Here is a 20,482-nt window from a genome sequence, read left to right as displayed (position 1 = left end):
GCCTCGAAGACCCGCCCCCTCCCCACCGGCTCCGGACACCGCCTCCAGCAGCTGGTGGATGAAACCAAGTGTGAGGGGAAAACAGAGTGGCGCGCGCTCAGGGGGTCTTCCGCTTCACCCGCAGACACGCTCCCCGAGGCCAGCGGCCACCCCTCCAATGGCGGCGCAATATGGCCCGGCCCGGGGCGAGGGGGCGGGGACCCGGGCTTGAAGAGCCGGCCTTTGAGTTAAAGGCGGGAAATGGCGGATTCCTCGGGACGCGGAGCTGGGTGAGTTGAAGCGCCACAGGTTTGGATTTTGTGGGTGCCGGCGAGAAGGCCATGGCCGAGAGCTGGGGGAGGTGGGGCAGCAGAGTTGGGGATTGGGCATCTGACCCCTTCAGGACCCACCGAGGGTGCACGGGCTCTGGGAGGCGGGAGGCGGCCGCTGCGCATGCTCGGCAGCCTGGGCGCGGAACTAGACTTGAGTCCCCAGTCAGTTGTGTGGGCGCGGGGCGATCTCTGGCTAGTGGCTTAACCTCTCTGTGCTTTCGCTTTCCTCCGCTGAGAAACCCGGCGAATGACGCCGCCGTTCAACGTTGGAGGCCTCGGGTGAAACTTAAGAACTTAGAACAGTGCGTGGCTCTTGAACGTGATGTGTCGCGGTTAGTTGCCATTTTATAGTGGACAAGAGCTGGGCCACTAAAGAATCTCCTTTAATCCTCCCAACCCTTCTTTCCTCTGCTTCCCCTTTACAGATGAGATGATAGAGGCTCAGGGAGAGAGAAGGTCATTTGTCTAGAATCACACAGCAAGAGCAATAGAGACAAGACTTTGACCCTTTACCCGGTTCCAGGCATGATTCCTGGGCTGGGTTCGTTTTGTTTGTTCACTCGGCTGATGTTCTGTTGTGCCAGTGCAAACTGAAGTGTGATAGACCAGTTGAAATCACTTGTGTTTAATCCAGGGATCATTACCCTGTGAGATTGCCCTTACCCTCTCCGAGGTTTTGGGGGGAGGTGTCTGAGGCTGGCACAGGTGTAGTGAACCCACCACCCCCGTTCAGTTTGATTCTAGAGCCGTGGCTCAGACCCCGTAGGGAATCTGTGCTCTGTCCCTTGCCAGCTTTGAGACTTGCCAGAGGTGACCTGTTCAAACACTCCAGTCCTTTTCCAGAAAACAAGGATAAAGCAGGGCAATGGGAGGTTTTTGTAGGGTTGGGAGGATTGTGTGAAGGAGAAGAGCTACAGGCACCCAGTGAGCATTTATTTGGTTGCTGCCTCTGCCCACTATGACCCAGCACCGCTGGATCTCACTTGGGGTCCTCAGAGTCTGCAGTGAGCTGAGCAAGGGGACCACCACTTTGTGACCAGTGGAGCTTGTGTCCTGACGTCAGCAGGGTTTACAGTGCCCAGGCCCCGGCCCTGCCCCTCATTCTGCTCCTCTCTGGTGTGCTGGTCTCTATTGGTAGCGTCCTACTTGCCCAGATTGGACACCTGGGACACACCCCCGAGTCTCCTGCCTCGAGGTTCCCTCTCTCCTAATACATCGAGCTTCATTCTTTCTTCCCTTAAACAGGGGTGAAACACACATAGCATCATTTCAAAGTGAGCAATCTAATGGCCTTAAGACATTCACACTGTGCAGCCACCAGCTCTAGTTCCAGAACATTTCATCAGCCCAGAAGGAAACTTTGTATTCATTTTCAGTCACTCCCCATCCTTCATCCCCCCCCTCTGCTCCTGACCATCACAATCTGCTTTCTGTCTTACTTTGGCTGTTCTGGACATTTCAGATACATAGAATTGTGCAATATGTGTCTTTTTTTTCATCCAGGATAATTTTTTAAAAAAGAGATTTTGTTTATTTTTCTAAATAAACTCTACCCGCAATGTGGGGTTCGGACTCCTGACCCTAAGATCAAGAGTCGCATGTCCCATGGACGGAGCCAGCCAGATGCCCCCAGGATAATATTTTAAAAAAATTTTTTTTTAAAGATTTATTTATTTATTTGAGAGAGAGCAAGGAGGAAGAGGGGCAGAGGGAGAGAATCTCAAGCAGACTCTGCCTCAGCGCTCCATCTCGGGACGCTGAGATCATGACCCAGGCCGATGAAGAGTCAGATGCTTATCCAACTGAGCCGCCCAGATGCCCCCATCCCAGGATAATATTCTTGAGACTCGTCTGTTTTAGCATGTATCAGTACCTTGCTTCTTTTCTGGGCTGAAATACACTCAGGGTTTTCTTGTCAGGAACATATGACCCATAAAGCTGAAAATCTCGGGGCACCTGGGTGGCTCAGTGGGTTAAAGCTTCTGCCTTCGGCTCAGGTCATGATCTCAGGGTCCTGGGATGAAGCCCTGCATCGGGCTCTCTGCTCCGCAGGGAGCCTGCTTTCTACCCCCTCTCTTTCTTTGCCTGCCTCTCTGCCTACTTGTGATTTCTCTCTCTGTGTCAAATAAATAAAATCTTTGAAAAAAAAAAAAAAGGCTGAAAATCTCTGTTGTCCGGTCCTTTGCAGAGAAGGGTTGCCAGTCAGTAGGCTGAGCCCATAAGCCTGGAAGTCCGAACTCTGCCAGTGAAGCCATAGGGCTGATCAGTTCCTATTTCAACATCCTTCCTCTCTGTCCTTGTGCCCTTGGCCTTGTTGCTCCCTGTCCCTGAATGTCCTTCCTCATGGACCTGGGCAGACGGGGCTTTGTCTCTCACCTCCCCTCACCCCTTTACGTGTCGGGGCACTCTTCATGTGGCCTGACCGGGAAGCGCTGCTCTTCCCTCTCGGGGAGGGAGTTCACCTCTCATTCACCGGGTTATTACCAGGAGCATAGAGTGGGCACAATTAACGAAGCCCTGACTTGTGTTGAGATCTTTGAGGAGTGGCAAACCTGCTTGCCCCTCTCACTCTTCTTGCTCTGGGCCCTTCTCAGTTTCAGCCAGGCAGGGGCTCTGTGTCTCTGTTCCTGTCAAGGTGACCCTGCCTGCAAGACATGGGCGCGTGGCCGGGAGATTGGTGGGGGCAGTTGGGGATGCTGGGACTGCGTTGTCCCAAGGAAGCCCGGGCTCCTCGCTGCCTTCCCTGAGCTTAGCCAACTATGTAACTATGTCAGCAAGACCCTCTATGTCCCTCTTCTAGGAAGCCTTCCGCGGGGGGTCCCGGTACTCCTGGTGGCGCTAAGATGAAAGGAAGAAAAACACAAGGTGAGCAAAGTCGGAATCTAGCTTACGATCCAGTTTCAGTAAGTGCTTTTGGGGAAGGAAAAAACCAGGCCAGAGCAGGGAAGCTAGGGCTCTATTTCCTTGTAGGGACACCTCTGGGAAGTCCGAGTCTGGTCATCCAGCTCTGTGGCCAGGGTTCTGACAGGACCTGGGGGAGGTCATCCAGGGCAGTGGGCCCTTCCAGTGGCGGGAGTCACGGGCTGTGCGCAGACCTCGCCACTAGATGTGTGGGTGAGGAGAGCCGAAGCTGGGTTCATTAGCAAACACTGGGGCCTCGGTTTCTTCTCTGGAAGCACCTCGGGTGCCCCCGCATCTGGTGTCCCTGAGTGGGTCTGCAGTCACTGTTCACAGCCTCCCTTGACTCTTGGCAGTGCCGCTGTGGGCAGTGGGCTCAAGGATCTCCCTCCTTGGAGTCCAAGCCTCTGATACAAAGAGCTGTTTGCTTCAAGTGTTCTGCATGCCAGTGTGTGTCTCCGAGAACTTAGAACAGGCTTCTGCTTCCGAATGGCTGCAGGGTCCCCTGTTACAGCCTGGCTTGCCGATCTTGTTTATGACCTGTGGTATGTTTACACGTGGTCTAGCTCTGGAACACAAATTATATCCTTCGTCATACCATTGCCTCTCTGGAAAATCCACTGCTGTTCAAAACAAACATGTCCTGGTTTCTGGAAACTCAGCTGTCCAGGGAACCCCAGGCCTTGGATCCTTCTGGAGGAGCAAAACCCTTTGCCGATGGCATCGGACTAAAAGCAGCATCATTTCCTTTGCTTGAAAATGGAGGTGTCCTTTGCCCTGATCCCTTGCTGGACATCCAGGGGTAGACCCTTTGTGTGTTTCGATTTTCTCCCCGGGACCCCACCTGGTCTTGGTCTTGACCCTTAAGCACCTCCTGCCTGATGGTCCGAGCCCACTCACCCTGCAGGCATGGCTCTTCCTTGCCTGGTGCTCGCTCCAGGCAACCACTAGCTCCTTGTCCAGCTTCATGCTCCCCATGAACTATGGGTGTACCTCCTTTCCACTCAGGGTTGTAGCCACACCCCCCAGCCCCAGCGAAAGATGACATCTGGTTGAAATCACTATGTCACTTAACCAAACTTTCAAGCCATGGGACATTAACTGTATCCTCTTCCTGGTTCCCTCCATGAGAAAGGCAGAGTTCCAAGCTCTGGAGCTACCTAGAAGTGTACAATGGGGCACCTGATGCCTGGTCGGGTGCCTGCTCCCTGCTGGGTGGTGGACTGTAGTCTCGAGCAAGGCAGACAGAAGTCCTGGCCCTTGAGGTGGCTGGAAGGAAAGAGCAGGGGCATTGAGGTGAGAGGGAGGTCCCCTCAGGAATGTGAGGGCTGCGAGGTGCCTGGAGGTGCTCAGGACCTGGAGGGGAGCCGGTTCTCAGCCACCAGCGGGGAAACCCGCCTGGAGGACACAGGATGTTTCCAGGGAAGCATGCCTGCAAGGGCTGTGTTCAGAATGCGCATTGGGAATGGGTCGGTGGGCTTTGGAGCAGGGAGACCACGGTGGTCTTGCAGAAAGCGGTTTCTCTGGTGCAGCAGTGATCGTGAGAACCACACTGGACAGGACTGGGGTTCCAGAGAGTGTAGAGGAAGAGGAGCCGCCATTGTAGAGGGGAGTGGATGTGTAGGGGGAGCCATAGGTGGTCGTTGGGGGGAAAATACCAGGAAGACCGTTGAAGAGAGGAACTGGGGGAGGGGGTTTGCGAGGGCAGTGGCAAGCACAGAGGTCCCTCCACTTGGTGGGACCAGGATATGGCCCTGAACTTGGGAGACTGCCAGATGCTGAGGTGGGAAGGTCTCCCAGGGCTGCTGCTGTCTTCCCGGTGAAGCAGTAACTGGTCACTAGCTAACTGGGGGGACCCAGTGTGGGGGAAGTGGCGGGGAGAAGGTACAAGGGAGGACTGAGAGGGGTTGGGAATCAGAGCAGAGGACTGTGGGTGATCACGTGGGCCATTGTGAGAAACCCCCTAACTGCAAGGCATGGAATGGGGGCGGGCCTGGGCTGGGCTGTCACCAAGGTATACGACCCTGGTGTTGAGCATGTCTCCCGAGAGGCCCCGAGCTAGGTAAGGGCATAAAGAGGCATGAAAGCCCCGTACCATGAGTGGGTCATACACACAGGCTGGTGAAGGAAGGGGTGGTCAGGGTTCTGACCACAGGGAGTGAGTGGAAAGGGAGGAGGGGCGGAGGGGCGGCCAACAGGTGCCCCCCTGCGGAAGGTCTTTTATCCTGTCCCTGCCCTGCCCCTGAATCCGCTATCTACTTTGAACCTGTTCCCTTATAGCCTGGGGACTTGTAAACTGTAGGTATCCTACATATTCTCGCATACAGTAGATGTCCCATACATGCTTGAGGGTACTAAAGCCTGGGATCTGAGAGGAGCGAGTGGGAGAAGTGCCCGCCTGCCCTCCCCCCGCCCCACCGTTCCTGCTGTCGACCTGGGAGAGCACATAGGACCTGGTTTGGATAGTGGGGAGCGGGGCTCCTTACGCTCGGCTCTTGCTGGCTTCTTCTAAACCATCAGTGTGTCCCCCGCAGGTGGAAGAGTCGTCGAGTCCCGATACTTGCAGTACGAGAAGAAAACTACCAAAAAGGTAACAACGTCGGTTTGAATGGTCTGAATGAGGTTCTGTCTGAATGGAATTCTGACCCAAGTCGCACGGGCCAGGCACAGCATGGTCCTAAATCCCTTTTGCAAAGACATGATCTCTATTAAAACCTGAGATTGTTCCTTTCAACCTGATAATCCCTTTCTGGATTCTGTCCTAAAGCAGCGCTGTCGGGTGCCCAGCTCACAGTCCCTGACCTTGGCTGGTGCTTAGAAAAACACCTGCAGGGTTTTAAAGAAGGACTGTGGGGAAGAAAGGATGGGGCCGAAGCACCCAGTATCAGAGGCAGAATTTAGTGAACTATCCGGAGTCACACCACGAAAATCATGCAGCTGTTGAAAATGATGGGACAGGGACATCTGGGTGGCTCAGTTGGCTGGGCGTCTGCCTTCTGCTCGGGTTGTGATCCCAGGATCCTGGGATCAAGTCCCATATCGGGCTACTTGCTCAGTGGGTAGCCTGCTTCTCCCTCTGCCTGCCATTCCCCCTGCTTGTGGGCATGTATGTGCTCTCTCTCTCTCTCTGACAAATAAATGGATAAAATCTTTAAAAAAAAAAAAAAGGGCAGTGATCTACAAAGTAGGAAATAAATTTAAAAAAAAAAAAAGAAAATGATAGAATGAAGCACTTAACGACACAAACACCTGCTTTGTGGGGCATTTAACAGAAACTCAGTAGATGACCCAGTTACGTATCTTGTTTCGTTGTGCGCAGACTGAGAAGGTGGAGAGGTTGTCTTATTCCTTCCATTTTCCCAAATTTGGCTTACGGTAAAATTCAGTGAACTATGAATTTCTGCTCCCTACCTTTTACTCTAGTAGAGTGGAATGGCAGGTTCTTAATAAGGTGACGGAAGGGGCGCCTGGCTGGCTTAGTCAGAAGAGCGAGCTGCTCTTGATCATGGGTCATGAGTTCGAAGCCCACGTTAGGTGTGGAGATTACTTAATAAACAAATAAATAAACTTTAAAAAATAATGATGTGACTTAAGCTCCAACTTGAGGAAAAAGGAAACCTTTTTACAAACTGCTGTCAGTTCTTGGGGGTGAATTGTTTTTAGTGGAATTAACTAAAAAAAAAAAAATTATTTATTTATTTATTTGACAGACAGAGATCACAAGTAGGCAGAGAGGCAGGCTGAGAGAGAGGAAGGGAAGCAGGCTCCCTGCCGAGCAGAGAGCCCGATGCGGGGCTCAATCCCAGGACCCTGGGATCATGACCCGAGCCTAAGGCAGAGGCTTAACCCACTGAGCCACCCAGGCGCCCCAGAATTAATTTTTTAATTATTATTTTTGTTTCTTAGAAAGTGAGAGAGCACACTTGAGGGGGTTGGGGGGGTGGGGAAGGAGAGAGAGAACCTCAAGCAGGCTGCACACCGGATGCAGGGTTCCATCTCACGATGACCCTGAGATTGTTTCCTGAACCTAAGTCAAGAGTCAGATGCTTAACTGACTGACCCACCCAGGTGCCCCAGACTTAATTTTTTTTTTTTAAAGTTAGTTTTAGGTTCACAGCAAAACTGAGTGGCAGGTACAGAGATTTCCCATATAACCCCTGCCACCCCCTCCACAGCCTCCCTCCCCCCATCAACCTCTCCACCCAGAGAGGTGCACTTTGACATTTGAGGAAGCTGCCTTGACACATCACCCAGAGGTTGTGATTTAATTTGTTTTTTTGTTTGTTTGTTTGTTTTTTAATTTAAATTCTCATGATTTACTTTGTTGAAGTGAGTTTCAACAAAAGATCACAGCCCCTGCCTCCTAATTTTAGTGTTGCCTTGTACACTTGTTTACAAGCATCCCTGTGTGTCTGCGTGCTCTGGTTTTTTCGATTCCTACAAGCTTGTCCGTTTTCTTTCTTTCTTCCTTCCTTCCTTCCTTTTTTTTTTTTTTTTTTCCATCTCTTCAGGTAGAATTTACAGAGTTAAGTGTCACTCTTTAGCACACGGTTCTGCGAGTTTTGACAAACTTACCCTGTCACAGACCCACCACAGTCAAGACCCGGCACAGTCACCCTCCATTCCTTGGCTCTCCCCTGAAGCCGGCCCCACCCCCATCCCAGCAGTTACCTGATTTCCATCCCTATAACTTTGCCTTTTCTGGAAGGTCATTAAGAAGGGGTCACACAGGATGCAGCAGCCTCTTGCATGTGCTTTCACAGAAATGAGAGGGGGGTCTCTCCCTGGGGTTGCCTGTCACAGTGCCGGTTCCTTCGGGTGGCTGAGGAATGTTCCCCAGGGTGAGGGGACCACGGCGGGTGTAGCCGTTTACCAGTGAAGGGCATTTGGTTTGATTGTCGGCTTGGGCCACGGTGCACAAAGCCACCTTACACATTCTCGTGTGGGATTCCGTGTGGACACGCTCTCGTTTCTCCCAGGAGAGGAACGGCAGGTAAGTGTAGTTTTCACTGGCTAGTGGGAAACCATGCAGCCATTATCCAAAGTGGCTGCAGGTCTCTACATTCCCAGCAGCCCCAAAGGAGAGTTCGGTTGGTACTTTAAGATGGACCGAAGCCATTCTAGTGGCTGTGAAGTGTTGTCTTGTGGTTTTAATTTACATTTCCATCACAACTAATGATCTTGAGTATTTTTTCATGTACTTATTGGTCAGTCCCGGCTCTTTTGCCATATTTTTTAAAAAATATTTTTTAAAAAATTTATCCATTTGACAGGGAGAGACACTCAAGCAGGGGGAGTTGGAGAGGGAAAAGCAGGCTTCCTGCTGAGCAAAGAGCCCAATGTGGGGCTCGATCCCAGGACCCTGGGATCATGACCTGAGCCAAAGGCAGACATTTAACGACTGAGCCACCAAGGTGCCCAGGAGGAGAGAATCTTAAGCAAGTTCCGTGCTTGGTGTGGAGCTTGATCTTGTGATCCTGAGATCATGACCCATTTCTTTGCTTTTCTATATAGGTTTTAGACTTAGCTTGCTATTTAACCTACTGAGCCACTCATGCGCCCCAAAATGTGATCTTTTTATATGGACCCTCTATCCTGCAATCTTGCTAAACTCACTTGTTTGGTTTCTTAAAGATAGATTTTGCTTATTTATTCAGAGAGCGCATGCTCGCACAAGTGAAGGTGAGAGGCAGAGGGAAAGGGAGAGAAGCTCACGTGGACTCCATGCTGAGCCCTGGGCTCCATGCAGAACTCGATCTCATGACCCTGAGATCATTTCGGCCCAAGCCTAAATGAAGATGAGATGCTTAACTCACTGAGCCCCCTAGGCAGCCCTAAAACCCCAAATGGTTTTAGTAGCATTTGGGATTTTCTTTGTAAATCATGTAAGAAGAGAGGTTTTTTTCTTCCTTTTTAAGCTGTTTGCCTTTTATTTCTTATTCTGAGACCCCCAGGAGGAGGTTGAATCGGAACGGTGTCTGCGCTTTGAAACGTTCTTGCTCTTCACAAGGTTTTCTTTCTGCTCAGATGTTGTAATGGCTTGTGAGCTCCATGCATTGCTTGTTTTGTTTTTTTTTAAGTGAGTTTTGAAGATTATTACTTGTACAGAAACTTCGCTTTTCCTGATGACTGAAGGAATATGTTCTCTGCAAATACTATAAAGGATACAGAAAATCAGTCACCTGGCATCTGCCATGTCAGAGCCCATCACTGGCAAACACTTTGGTAGTTCCCTGTGTTCTGTGCCTGTGGGGGTATCCTTTTTGATTAAGGCATCCCATTTCTATGTGATTAAATGTCAGAACCCTACGTCTCTCCCTGGCCTCAAAGTGATAGCAGATACAAACTGCACACACCGGGAAGGGAGCTGTTTTGTCCGCTGAATCCTGACTGTCATGTGTGCCTCTAACAGTCTTCTGCAGCAGATGCGGTGAAGACCGGTGGGAAGATGCCTGAAGGGGGAAGGAAATTCCACGTGCTCCAGAAGAGCAAAGGTGTGTAAAGATGGAGGGAGGGTGTGAAACAGCTCTGAAACTCTGTAAGTGAGGAACGTGGTGGTGAATTTTGTTTTCCAGTATGCGAAGGGGAAAATCCCTCTTTCTTTCTGGGAAGTGTCAGAAGAGTGTCTGGGTAAGGACTGGTCTGAGGCATGTGGGGAGCCCGAGGGGAATGGCCGGGGAAGAGAGAGGTTACTTCCTGTGCGGCCATCATGACGCTTCCTTGGTCATGTGACCGTTTCCTGGGTGGAACTCTGAGAGCACGACTCGGGGCCCGTGGGGCCTCATCTTCCTGCTTCTCACCACCTTGGGTTAGGTCTTCCTCGTCATGTTTCCCCTTAATCTTCCTAGAAACCGTCACCAAAGTGATACGCAGAACTTGCAGTTTTTCTGATTGTAGACATAAGTGTTTGTTATAAAACGAAAATCGACAGCAATGGAAAATGGAAAGTGTAGACAAGCAGTTGCCACTTCGATCACTGCTGTGTCTGTGGTATTCAGTTGTAGTCAGTGTGTTCATTCTAGAAGTCTGGGAAGGCCTCTCCCCAGAGTCACACTCCGCCAGCTCCTCACGTGCCCACTTCTCCAGCAGCACTGGGCCCTCTTTCTCATGAAAGCAGTTCACAAAAAGCAAAACTGTTTCTTGTCCTGCTCCTCCTTGTTCAAAGTGGCAACAACTGTGAGTCTCGGGAAAAATTAAGTACAGTTGACCCTTGAACCACATGGGTCTGAACTGTATGGATCTACTCATATGTGGGGTTTTTTTTGTTTTAATTTTCTTTGTTTATTTGACAGAGACACACAGCGAGAGCAGGAACACAAGCAGGGAGAGTGGGAGAGGGAGAAGCAGGCTTCCTGCCAAGCAGGGAGCCCACTTTGGGGCTCGATCCCAGGACTCTGGGATCATGACCTGAGCCAAAAGCAGACGCTTAAGGACTGAGCTACCCAAGCGCCCCGCTATGTGGGATTTTTACAATATGATACTATAAATGTATCTTCTCTTAGGATTTCCTTAATATTTCCTTTCTTTTTTTTAGCTTACTTTATTAAATGAATGAAGTTTATAGTATAGTATATAGAACATGTAAAATACATGTTCATTGACTTTCTGTTCTCAGTAGGGGCTCCAATCAATAGTAGACTGTGAGTTGCTAGCCTTTTGGGGATTGGAAAGTTGCTGATCGTGGTTTAGGTGTTTGCCCAGCGTCTGCCCTGCTCCTTGACCTGGACATGCTCCACGTCCTGGGGCCAGCTCTGTAGTCTTTGCTCATGCCCTTGGGTCTGTGGCCACGCATCCAGCCGGGAAAGCCAGTGTGCCACCCGGAGGGGTCAGAAGTTGGGTCAGCCACATCTTAAAATCAGGGTTCTCACCCATGGGCAATTCAGACTTAGAAATGTCTGGACACATTTGGTTGTTATGATGGGTGGGGAGATCTGCTACTTGTATTTGATGGGAGAGGCCGGGGATGCCCTTCAATTGCCTGCTGCCCCTGACACAGCCCGGCCCCAGAGGGGGATGCAGCCCCAAATGTCAATAGTGTCAGGGCTGAGAAACCATCATTGAAACAACCACGGGAAGCGCCTGGGTGCCTTCAGCTTGGGTCATCATCCCAGGGTCCTGGGATCAAGCCCCGCATCAGGCTTCCTGCTCCGTGGGAAGCTTGTCTCTCCCTCTCCCCCTCCCCCTGCTTGTGCTCCCTCTCTCACTGTGTGTGTGTGTCTCTCTCTCAAATAAATAAGTAAATAAATAAATCTTAAAAAAACAAAAAAAAACCCATAACCCTGAGACTGGAGAGAGACGGCCGGTTTGAGTTCCATCGTATTTCTCGAAGGAGACACTGTACAGGAGGTCAGCAGACTCCTGTACACTTAGAATTTTTCGAATATTTGAACCTAGGGCCCACACCCTACACATCACCGTGACGCTGCTCTGTTTATTCCCACGTACTCCTCTTTCTCGGCCTCACGGGCGTTCCTTCAACCACGGGCCGCCGCCTGGCTAACAACAGGGAGGACTTCACATGCCATCTGTTCGTTTCGCGGCCCCTGTAACCCTGGCTGGGTTATAGCCCACAGTCCCCCACTGCCCATTTTAGGGGGCGTCAGGCATAACTTCACATGGTTAAATAGAGGGTAAAGAGGAAGGGACCCCCCCAGGGAAGAGGAACAGCCCAGAACCTGCTGGAGAAAGAAGGGAAAAGCAGAAGAAAGAACGGGCGCATGGCAGGTGGCAGACCTCTGTCCAGAACATGGTGTTTTTTGTTTGTTTGTTTTATTTCTTTTCAGCGTAACAGTGTTCATTGTTTTTGCAGCACACCCAGTGCTCCATGCAATCCGTGCCCTCCTTAATACCCACCACCTGGTTCCCCCAAGCTCCCACACCCCCCCTTCAAAACCCTCAGGTTGTTTTTCAGAGTCCATAGTCTCTCATGGTTCACCTCCCCTTCCAATATCCCCTAACTCCCTTCTCTCTAACTCCCCATGTCCTCCATGCTATTTGTTATGCTCCACAAATAAGTGAAACCATATGATAATTGACTCTCTCTGCTTGACTTATTTCACTCAGCATAATCTCTTCCGGTCCCGTCCATGTTGCTACAAAAGTTGGGTATTCATCCTTTCTGATGGAGGCATAATACGCCATAGTGTATATGGACCACATCTTCCTTATCCATTCGTCCATTGAAGGGCATTTTGGTTCTTTCCACAGTTTGGTGACCGTGGCCATTACTGCTATAAACATTGGGGTACAGATGGCCCTTCTTTACCAAGCTAAGCAGCAAGGCGTATTCGCCTCTCTGGGTTGGAGAGCCTGCGTCTCGCTCTCCTTCTGCTCTGAAATAGATTCACCTTGCCGGCTGGGAATTTGCAGAGCTGCTTCAGCCCTCTGTCCCACTCCCCTCACAAGACGCTGGCTTTTCGGAAGCAAAAAGCTCGTAGTGGCTGCACAGAGTTGCTTGTGTCACGCCATAGCGCGCAGGACCTTGCAGACTGTGCTGACCTCTGGGGCTTCTCACTGGGCCCGCAGACAGCAGTGGAATCGGGAAGGGCGACCTGCAGTCCACGTTGCTGGAAGGGCATGGCACCGCCCCGCCAGACCTGGACCTCTCGGCCATCAACGGTAAATCATCCGCCTGCCCCCTGCTCTTCCCCAGCTGGGCCTTGCGGTACGCCTTGGGGCTGCCGAAGCGTGCCCTGAGTTCTCACCTTCCAAATGCTCTTCTCGATCTTAGAAAAGAGTATGGTTAGAAAGACTCCGCAGCTAGAAAAGACGATGTCGAAGAGAACTGACTCGTCGTCGTTTTCTTCTTCACAGAGAAAGAGCCCGGTGAGTGTCCGAGATGAAAGAGAAGCTGTGGAGTTAGAGACATCTGATGTTAGCTTCCCCGCCCCCGCCCCCAGCATGTGCCTCTTGAGCCCCGAGGCTCTAAGATGGAACAAGGCAGCCACGCATTTTAGGGAAAACCCAAGACCACACGCGTCCTCAGAATATTTGTAGAGTTTAAGTTGCCCCAAGTATATGTACAAGTACGTGTAGTTATGAAGGTGAGATCATGTGAACAATGAGATTTGGGGCCTCGTTTGCTGATACTGTGCTAGAGAAAGCACTAGGCCAGGCCCTGGGCCTCAGGGGAGGGCAGCTGGGCTGGGGTCTCACTCCACCTCCTGGCTTCAGTGTGGCACTGATTGCACAGGACTCCCCCAGGTTACCTAGACCAGCCAGCCACGGGAAGGGCCTGGACCACCCCCTTCCTTCTCGCAGGACGCCCAAAAAGACAGAACGAGAAAAGAGAAACAGCAGGTTGACACACAGGAGAGAATCATCAGATTACTGAATTAAGTCAGGTTTATGAAGGCTAGGTTTCTGCCCTTCCAGTGAGGAGAGTTAGGTTTATACCAATTCACTGGCAACCAAAAATGTTGTTTTTGCCTCCCTAAGGACGTATCGGAGGCGATGGAAATGATGGAATCCCAGACGTTGCTCCTGACCCTGCTGACTGTGAAGGTGGGGACAGAGCTCGCTCGTGCGTGACGTGGGCAGGAGGAAAGGCTTTGTGAGGCGCAGGGATGGCGCTCCCCCTGGCCTCAGCTCCTGTCGTGCGCTTGACAGATGGAGAATGGTCTCGCTTCATTCGAAGAAAAGGCAGAGAGGAATTTATTAATAATGTGTAAAGAGAAGGAGAAGCTACAGAAGGCAGCCCACGAGCTGAAGCGCAAACTTCTCCTCACTCAGCGGAAGCGGGAGCTGGCAGACGTCCTTGACGCTCAGGTCAGCGGCCATGCAGTCCCCGCGCTGCACGTTCCGGGGCGGGGCGGGGTGAGCCCGGCAGAGCGATCCGAGGGAGTGTGGACAGGAGCTGTCCCTGCCGCCTGGCTCTGACTCTGTGGCCAGCTTTTGGCACCACTGGGTGCTGGTATGGGACTGGGTCTTGTGTCCTAGGCTTCCTTCCCTCCTGCCTGCAGATCGAGATGCTCCGCCCCTACGAGGCTGTGGCCGAACGCTTTAAGGAGCAGTACAAGACGTTCGCCACGGCCCTGGACACCACGAGGCACGAGCTTCCCGTGAAATCGGTCCACCTAGACGGCGATGGGCAGCGGTTCTTAGGTAGGAAACGGGATGGCTGCCGGGCAAGGGGCAGAGCGAGCAAACGGCCGGTGCGGGTCGGGGCTTGTCATGTGCCAGCCGCCTCTGTCCCTTTGTGTCACGTCATAGCCTCCTCTCAGTAGATGGTGTGTCCCTCATCAGATGGCAGAGGACGGGAGTGGAGGGGGCTGGCGAGGCTGCGGTTTGTCCAGGGTCGCGCCCTGAGTAAGGACCAAGCTGGGATTGGAAGCCAGGTCTGTGGACTGGCCCAGTAATTTCCATCCCTGCCAAAGCACAGTCCTGGGGATCGGCTGCTGTCCCCCAAGGCGGAGGGTTTCTTTTCAGAGACGCTGATCCTTACCCCATCTTGCCTTCTTTTTTTTTAAACGTAATCTCTACACTGAACATGGGGCTTAGAGTCACAGAACTCAAGGTCAAGAGTCTCCTGCTCCACCGATCAGGCCAGCCAGGTGCCCCAGCCCCGTCCTGCCTTCTGTGAAGAGCCATGGGACCCCTTTGTGGCACAGGGTTCCTGCCTGATCCTTCACGGGAAGGAGGAGTCCACATGCATACTTGATCTGAAAATTCTCTTTAGAGCAAGTGTCTTTTTTTTTTTTTTTTTTAAATTTTATTTATTTGTTTAACAGACAGAGATCACAAGTAGGTAGAGAGGCAGGCAGAAGGGTGTGGGGAAGCAGGCTCCCTCTTGAGCCGGGAGCCCGATGTAGGGCTCGATCCCAGGACCCTGAGATCATGACCTGAGCTAAAGGCAGAGGCTTGACCCACTGAGCCACCCAGATGCCACAGAGCGAGTATCTTCCCAAAGCAAGTTTTCAGCTGGCCTAGAGTCTGGTTATTTCCAGGCAGGGTCCTCATGAGCCATCTAACTACATCTTGTTTGAGGCCGATGTTAAGTAAAGGATCACTACCTAAAATCAGGTGGACATTGTCTCCAGAACTTTTCATAAACAGTTCAAGATCACAAAGGCCGTTGCTCTATTGGTAATCTCAGACACAGGTGCTTTTAATCCAGCCTTTCCCAGTACGGAGTAGCAAGGGGATCGCACGCAGTCTTGAAGAATGAGCCTTGTGGAGTGATTTTCTGCGTACAGGTGTCCGGTTTTATAATGACGGCAGTGAGCTGCACATCTGCGACTCTTGGACTCCGTCCCTGACAAGTGCCGTGGGTGGCGGCCAGCAGTTGGGATCGGGTTGCAAAGGAGCCCGTGGCTTCTGGAATTAATGACAGATTGGGTGGCCAAAACACCAGAAGTTTATTCCCTTCAGTTCAGGGGTCCCGCAATCTGGAGTCTGGGTGTCAGCAGAGTTGGACCTCCCTGGAAACTTGGAAGGAAAATGCATTCCGTGCCTTTCTCCTGACTGCCGGTGTTGCTTCCTGTTCTTGGCATTCCTTGGCTGGTGGTGGCGTCGTGCTGGTCCACCTGTGTCTTCACACAGGCCGTGTTTCTGAATGGCCCTCTGCTTCGAAGGATGCCAGCTCACAGACCTCACTGTAACCCAGTGACGTCAACACAGACTCCGTGGCCATTAGGTCACGTTCCCAGCTACTTGGGATTAGGTCCTGAACATGTCTTTTGGGAGGAGGCAGTGGAGACCAGTTTGAGGAGTATAAGAGAGTGTTTGTGGAAGAACCCTTACAGTGGTCTCAAAACCTTGTGGTGGTGGGTTGTGACTCAGTGCGGGTATGGTGTGGCGTGTGCGGAAGTGGGGAGCTGCTGCTTTCTTTAAATGCAGGCTACGCTCTCAGGGGTGAGCGGGGGCAGAGATGCTGGGAACGGGGAGTGGGAACCACAGGTTTGTTTTTAAGTTGCTTGCAGGACAGACATCCTTGGCCTTTTGCATTGCTTTCTTTTGAGGACGTCAAAGTGGCCTTCCAGGTTTGTTACAGCGACCGCCCGGCTGGTGGACATGCCTGGCCTATATGATCTCAGGCCCCTGTGATCTGCAGCACTGGGCGGGCGGGGGAGAGAAGCGGTACCAGCACATGAATGTTGTGCCCCGTGACCCTCTCTGCCTTTGAGCTCTTCACGATTCCAGCATAACACACAGGCATTCTGGGGAACAAGAAGAATCCAGTCAGCCTCACAACTAGCGTCCCTTGCTCCAGGCACTGTGAAACCCTTGGCTGACCGCCCCTTTCCCCCTCCAGACGATTTGCAGCAGGAGTTGACGACCACATGCCATCTGCTGGAAGAACTGGGGATTGGCAGTTTAGAAGAAAACATGAAAGCTCTGGACCTGCTGAGCGAACTCAAGGAAATGACCCAAAAGAAGGATCTGGAACTCCGAAGGTACTGCAGAAAAGATTTGAAGTTGGGAGCAGCCGGTCATGCTCCGGCGAGCGGGCAGCTCTGGTGTTTGCAGAGGCCGGGGGTGTAGGGGCCCACTGAGGTAGGGAGAGGGGAATGGGCAAAGCACCTTGAACTCAGCCCCAACCCCCGTGTGTGTTCTCAAGAAGCCACAATAGAAAGGGTCTCTAGCATCACCTGTCCTGTACTTCCCCAGAGTCACAGCATTTCCGGTGCCCTTGGGTGGGCCTGTTCATGCTTGAAACGTCTCTTGGGGTACGGGCTTGGGGTGATCTTCTTGGAACTTGTTACTGGAAGTATAAATTCATATAGAAAAGGCACAGATCCTCGGTTTGGTTTGATGGATTTCACAAATGTGGGCCCTGGGCAAGCAGCCCCCAGGCCGCAGTGCACCCCTCAGCCTGCTCCCCCAACAAGCCCCCTCGGCAACTTTCTCACTGCTGAAGCTTCCCCCGCTCTTCGGGGGATTTTTTTTTTTTTTAAACCTTGGGGCTTTCCTCTTCATCTTCCCCCCAAAAATCTTTCATTCTCCTTTATGATGCTGAATATGCTCTTCGAAATGTTTAAAAACATTGAAAGTTACTCCTAAAAAAGAGTTGCCACCTACTAGGACATTCCCTTCTTGTGTGCATGGCCTCAGGGGAACTCTGCGTGCGCCAGAAGGTTCCAGATCACAAGGGTCACCGCTTCAGCTGGCCAGACACACTCCTTTAGCATGTATTGCCCTGCCGTCGTTTACACTGCGTGAGGCCGCGCGTCCGTTCTCGGTGCGGTTCCCCAAATATCTGGTGGATAAATGACTCTTCTTTTGCGCCTGCCCAGTCCTGTTCTTACAGGCCTCTCCGAGCTCTGCTCAGCTGTGTTCTGAGTCGTGCACGCTTCCCCAAGAGTGCACAGGACACAGCCCACTTCTGTCTGGCCCTGGGCGGAGAGGCCGAAAGTCTTCATCTGTCCTGTTGTTTCTGCAGGAGCTTCGCCCAGGTGCTGGACCTCTCGGCCGAGGCGAGTAAAGAGGCGGCTTTAATCAACCAGGAGGTCTGGGAGGAAGCCCAGGGCTTGGAGGCCCCCAGCCAGTGGTACTTCAACCAGGAAGGCGCCGGTGGGGAAGCTCCAGGGGTGGTCCGGACCCCGCTTCTGTTGGGCGCCGGGGAGCCACACACGGCGTGAGTCTACACACCAGCCATGTCCCCCCTGCCCAAGGGGGTCCTCCCTGCTGACCGCCGGGAAGAAAGCCTGGCCCCTCCCCCAGCTCAGTGCACATGTGTGTCCCGCGGCCTCGTGTGTCATGCTCTGGGAGCTCAAGCACTTTAGACACTACTTTGGCGATGTAGCTATTTTTGTACGAGCGTATTTGATATTTAAAGAATAAAACTTTTGCAGTCAAGCATTGGTTGCTATGTCAGGGGCCAGGAGAAGGCTCGTGTTGTCTCAGGTTCTTCTGAACTGCGGCTCCTCGGTCTTGGGACTCCTGGGACATGAGTGTTTCACTTGCAGGGGGATTTCATGTCCTGCCGTCCCCATGGTGCTTGCCCCTTTACCATCCTGGAGCGAGTTTGGAGTCGGCCCGCCTCAGGAGTTTCCTCACCCAGGCCAGGGTCACAGCACTGTTGCTGGAGGCGCTGCCGGGCTCTGGCCCTAAGCTGCAGTCTACGCCCCATGCCCGGCGCGGCACAGGGGATCGGCCCAGCCAGCCTGCAGCTCCTGTCTACACTGCATGGGCTCTGACCATCTGGCTGCTTCCCAGGTAGCATGCCTCCGTGGGTGTCGGCTGGTTCCCCTTTACCGGCCTGTGTTACAGCGCTGGGTACGGGAATGTTCTCCGGAGAGGCACAGTTCCGTTGCCGTCATGGGTTCCAGTAAAAGAGACGTGGCCACCTTTGCTAAGGCCGCTCAGGCAGGCAGAACTGCTCTTGTCCAGCTTCTGTCTTTGCCCCGCAGTCTCTGCCCACACTTTACCTGTAATCCTGTCAGCCCGCACATTCCCAGCCTCTGCGTCTCTTCAGAGCCTGCTCTGGGACTTCCCACAGATCTCCTGGATCGGAGTTCCAGAAACTTCTCTCCCAGCCTTGACCCCTTTGTCCCCCATTCATGTGCAGAAAACGTTGGGTCCACAGGAGGGGGTACCCAGGAACCCCGGTCCTCTTGTTATTTTCCTGCACTTACCAGCCTGCTTACTGCCCCACAGGCCATCTCCCCTGGCTTTCAACAGCCAGTGTTTCCAAGGCCCATTCCAGTTTCCTGCTGAGCTGTCCCTCAGCAGAGTGGAGCTCTCTGCCCACTGTTGGGTGTCACAGGCGATCAGCACATTCCCCGGTCTGAGGGAATGGGGCTCAGCTCCACCCCGTGGCGGGTTCTGCTGCGGTTGCCTTACAGCTCTCTAGGGGTCCTCATATACCACTGGGTGAGCAGAGCCCGTTCAGAGCCCCAGGCTGTTCCCGTCAGGTCCCATTTGTAGCTCCCCAGGACTACCAGCCTCAATCTCCCTCGCCAGCGAGGACCCGGGGCTTCCCACCAGGGAACCTGCCACGGAGCCATCTGTAGCTCTGCCTCTTCACATGGGCAGATGGAATAGCTCTTGTAGGCATTTTGTGCGTCCGTGGGTGCGGGGGGACTTTGTCGACATTCAGCATGTTTCTACGTTGCTACAGAACCCTCATGTCCACTCATGGCCCAGAAAGCCACCCTGAATGTGGACCCTGGACCGATTCCAATCCCTTTCCAAACCTGGGAGGCATTTCTTCTGATGGGCATGGGTATGTCCTGTCCGCATGCCCCGCTCCGACTCCCACAGTGATTCCCTCAGGGCTGGGCAGCACGTGGGCATCCCTTTCATCGGTCAGCTTTCGCAGCCATTTGCCAGACTATGACCTGACCGTTGGCCATGACCCCTGAGTCTAGAAACCCAGACAGGGGGCCTCTTGTTCTGTTCAAGACTTCCATTACTTCCAAGAAAAGGTTGTGCAGTTCAGCCCACTGGACTGGTTTGTTTTCACCTTCTTTGGTGAGGTGCCGGCCTTCCAAACAGGATTGTCCCTTCACCTTGGCCCTGTTGTTCATAAGCCCAACAGCAGTTCGTCAGCGGAGAGCTGTTGGTAGGGCACCCTTCAAGTGACAATAGAATCTGGCAGCTCCTCCCCCGTCTTCAAAGTCAGTCCTAGGGGAAAAGAGTCTCCCTGCTCACGGGTAGCACAGTCCTGAGTTGCTGTCGCAAAGTCTGGGCATCGCTGTCACCAATGGAGTGTTTCTCCAACACCATCAAAAGCGCGAGGGATGTGGCAGCTTTCGAGAATATTTTATCCTTCAATTGCTGAGAATCTTAATTAACCAAGAGATCTGGGGAGAGAACTAGGAGGTCCATTATATTTCAAGGGCGAAGGCACTGCCGGGAGATCTCGGGGAGAGCCTAGGAGCGCACTCCCCTCAAGTGACAAGCTTCGTGCATCCTGAATGCACACCCAGGCCATGCTTACTAACCCAGGTGACAAGCTTCCTGCAAACAGCTAGGAAGGACACATCCTCAACCACTTGTTCTGGGAGGGATTTTCAGTATATTAAGTAAACGTGATCCCTTTATCCCCTTGTTATAGGCAGTTTCATACCATCATTTCCTTTGATATTTTAAAAATAAACCTGTTCTGGGGGCACCTGGGTGGCTCAGTGAGTTAAAGCTTTTGCCTTCGGCTCAGGCCATGATCCAAGGGTCCTGGGATCCAGCCCCGCATTGGGCTCTCTGCTTGGCAGGGAGCCTGCTTCCCTCTCTCTCTCTGCCTTCCCCTCTGCTTACTTGTGATCTCTGTCAATTAAATAAATAGAATCTTTTTTTTAAAATAGTTAAAAATAAACCTGTTCTGATTAAGTCTT

At 52.4% G+C, this 20,482-nt stretch overlaps 1 protein-coding gene across 2 annotated transcripts; it reads left to right on the top strand.

The window, feature by feature from the left end:
- The first annotated feature begins 11 nt into the window (after window positions 1-11).
- HAUS8 (HAUS augmin like complex subunit 8) lies at window positions 12-18,005 on the top strand. 2 transcript variants are annotated; one of them, XM_059160400.1, is made up of 11 exons: window positions 12-269; window positions 3,112-3,176; window positions 5,744-5,799; window positions 9,622-9,703; window positions 12,735-12,827; window positions 12,940-13,034; window positions 13,647-13,712; window positions 13,818-13,976; window positions 14,171-14,312; window positions 16,462-16,603; window positions 17,590-18,005. In XM_059160400.1, the coding sequence occupies exons 1-11, from the start codon at window positions 241-243 to the stop codon at window positions 17,786-17,788; spliced, it is 1,128 nt and encodes a 375-aa protein (XP_059016383.1). In that variant the 5' UTR covers window positions 12-240; the 3' UTR covers window positions 17,789-18,005. The 2 variants fall into 2 exon arrangements, with proteins under 2 accessions (XP_059016383.1, XP_059016382.1); XM_059160399.1 differs by lacking the exon at window positions 12-269 and adding an exon at window positions 305-643.
- Window positions 18,006-20,482: the final 2,477 nt, after the last annotated feature.

This window comes from Mustela lutreola, chromosome 2, assembly GCF_030435805.1.
Source record: "Mustela lutreola isolate mMusLut2 chromosome 2, mMusLut2.pri, whole genome shotgun sequence".
Taxonomy (NCBI): domain Eukaryota; kingdom Metazoa; phylum Chordata; class Mammalia; order Carnivora; family Mustelidae; genus Mustela; species Mustela lutreola.
Note: the sequence above shows the minus strand (reverse complement) of the source record. Positions and strands in the feature narration are given on the sequence as shown.